Source organism: Triticum dicoccoides, chromosome 3B, assembly GCF_002162155.2.
Source record: "Triticum dicoccoides isolate Atlit2015 ecotype Zavitan chromosome 3B, WEW_v2.0, whole genome shotgun sequence".
In the NCBI taxonomy this organism is placed as follows: domain Eukaryota; kingdom Viridiplantae; phylum Streptophyta; class Magnoliopsida; order Poales; family Poaceae; genus Triticum; species Triticum dicoccoides.
The window spans coordinates 188,087,560-188,090,327 of NC_041385.1; the positions used below are offsets into that span (position 1 = coordinate 188,087,560).

General features: G+C 46.4%; 1 protein-coding gene across 1 annotated transcript; it reads right to left on the reverse strand.

Moving 5' to 3' along the window:
• Positions 1–243: 243 nt before the first annotated feature.
• On the reverse strand, positions 244–2,564 carry LOC119281129. The gene is made up of 2 exons (XM_037561748.1): positions 1,346–2,564; positions 244–635 (listed from the first exon to the last, which is right to left on the reverse strand). Exons 1-2 carry the CDS (start codon positions 2,440–2,442, stop codon positions 455–457), a joined length of 1,278 nt encoding a protein of 425 aa, XP_037417645.1. The 5' UTR covers positions 2,443–2,564; the 3' UTR covers positions 244–454.
• Between the last annotated feature and the right edge of the window lie 204 nt (positions 2,565–2,768).

The window sequence follows — 2,768 nt, forward strand, 5'->3', positions numbered from 1 at the left end:
AAAAATCTTGCCGTTGGACCATCACCGAGGCTAATCAACGTGAACATGGATTTAGCAAACTAACCCATGCATGCTCCTGCGAGTTCAGTTCGGGTCATTGTTGTTGCTGTTGCTTTCGCTTTCCTGTTTTGCACTAAAAAGTATACTACCTTTACTAAATAAATATGCAGCTTTGTGTGTGAATCGGCAGTTGAGCATCATCTCCAAAAGAGGCACCGGTACCACAGCGGAAACCGCATCAGAGATCAGACAACCACTTTTCTTAAAAACATGCATCCTAGTGATTTACATAGGATGGTTACCATCCCCCAAAACTAACTTTAGCATGCCCTAACTGCATCAGAAGAAACGACAACTGAACGTGTATATACACAAAAATGACTGGGACAGGCTTGAGTATGCAAAATATTACAAGGGCCACACAAAGGTCAGCATCTGGAGTTAGCATTACCAGTCAGGGAAAGTAGGGGTCCTCCTTGTTCTGATATATCGCAAACAGCTGTTTAGAGTAACGCCTAGCGATTCTCTGACAGAACTTGAGAGCATATTTGTCGTATTTTTCCAAATCGTCGACAGTTTTCTTAGGCGATCCAAGAGCATCACCATCCAGAAGAAACTCTGCTATGTGAGATCCCCTAAACAAAGAAAACAATTTGCATCATGAGACAAACAGAAACTCTTATTGAATTCTAGCACTTGATCTTCTCTTATGATTGGAGCGATACATACATTGTAAAATGAAGACAGAAGTAAATACTACATATGCTTGATGTGTATTATTATTCAATGGTCACAAATATAATTATGTTAGGTATTTATTAATCCATTACACCAAATGACCAAAAATTAAACTTGAGAACCCGAACAAATACACCACCAATGAGCGCTAGTCAGGGCGCCCTGTACACGTGATTATGAGGATCCTTAACAGTAATCAAGGTAGCTCAATTTTGACACCAATGTAGTCTGACAAGGCCCTACAATGTACATGGAAAGCTGAGGTACTTTCCAAATAGAACTGAACATCAAAATCAGTATAAGGTATGGTCAACACATCAACCGTCATGAGGGATGTCTGTTAATACACTCAGGGAATCTCTTCTTACCTAAAACTGTACTTTTGGAATTGATAAGGTGTAGATGAAAGTTAATAAGTTATCATGACAAACAAGGCAAGTCTCCTTCTTAAGTCTACATTTTGCAGGCAATTAGCGGCACAAATTATGTTGAGGTAAAGCTAAATCACAAATGCAGCATGCATAATTGTGTAAAATAATTACAGAGCTATCAGTTACAGTTTATACTAGCAATGCATATACATAAATTAATTATACTGAGGGAATACCTAACAGCATCCATCTGGTTAAATCCTTGTCCATTATGCACCATACTGGCTTTAACTGACTGTTCTTCCTCAGTTTGCTTTCGGTAGAGGGCGCATACAGCTTTCAAGCAAAGTTCAGCTTGTTCCTCAAATGCTGAGAGCATCTCTGCCTCATAGTCCCAGCCCTTACCATTAGCATTCCTTTTGCGACGTAGCGCATCCATAACATCTTTATAGTTCACATAACCGTCAGACTCTTCTGGCTCAACAGGCTCTTCATTATAATTTTCTGAACAGTCCTCATCATCTATAAATCCTTCCATACTGCTGGCTTCTGCTGAATCATCCTCACTCTCCACATACTCTTCACCCAATTCACCATAATCTCTACTCCCCCTCTTGTCCTTCATCTTCGGAAGCACTTCACGAATGTAGGTTCCATCATCCTCGTCCTTGTCCTCATCTTCAATCCCTGTCTCAGCTACACATGGCACATGCTCTGGCCTAACCACACGAACATCCTCAGCATCATCTTCATCATCACTGAGTCCACGTAACAAACGCTTTCCACCGGGTGTAACACCTAACTTCTCCTGCACTTTACCATCCTTGTCATTCCAGTCCTCGTCGTCGCTATCGCTGGTAATCATCGCTTTACGCTTGTTGCCTCGTGGCATAATCGAAACATCATCATCCTCAAGACCCACATCAGCATCCTCAATCTCGTCTTCGCCGCCGCTCTCGCCAATCACTGGCGGCACTGTGCGCTTCCAAGGAGCCGGGACAGCAAGAAGGCTCTCCTCCGCGCTACTCCTAATGGCGACCCCAACAGCCATCCTCTCTGGCCCGCCGTCACTGACCTCTGCAGAACCATTCACCAGATGGCCCCCCACTGAGTTTTGCTTGTTTCCGCCGAAACCCTCGTCCAATCGGCCGAAGGTTGGGCCCTGGTTGCCTGAATGATCCATTGACTGTACATTGGGCACGGCCTTCCTGAAGCGCGTGTTCTCGGCTTCGAGGAGGGAGACCCTAGTCTCCAGGTCAGAGATGCGGGAGGCCTTGGCGGCGAGCGCGGCCTCGAGCGCGCGGACCTTCTCCGCGATCTCCGCGGCGTCCATCTCTGGCGACCGCGGCGCCGGCGGGACGTGGCGGCAGAACCCTAGCGTCGGATTGGCTGTGGAGGAGGCTGCGTGTGCTTCGTTTTTGTGTGTGGGAGGGGTCTCTGAGAAATGAGGAGAGGATTTGCGCGGAATCTCGGGAACTCCCCGCTCGCTGGCTCGTTGCAAAAAAATTGTTACGTGATTCGCTATGTAAGAAAAGGTAAGTGTTTACAATCGGCACACCGGCCGAATGCTCGGCCGGTCGCGGGCAACAGCGTCTGATCGATTTGCGCCACATCACCTAGCCAGCCAACGGACACGCGTGATTGTGGGTGGGACCATGC

Excerpts from the sequence above, each read along its gene's own strand:
- LOC119281129 (XM_037561748.1), bottom strand. The coding sequence starts at position 2,442 with ATGGACGCCGCGGAGATCGCGGAGAAGGTCCGCGCGCTCGAGGCCGCG. Across the intron at positions 636-1,345 it reads AACCAGATGGATGCTGTTAG|GGGATCTCACATAGCAGAGT; the intron begins GTATTCCCTCAG and ends TTCTTTGTTTAG.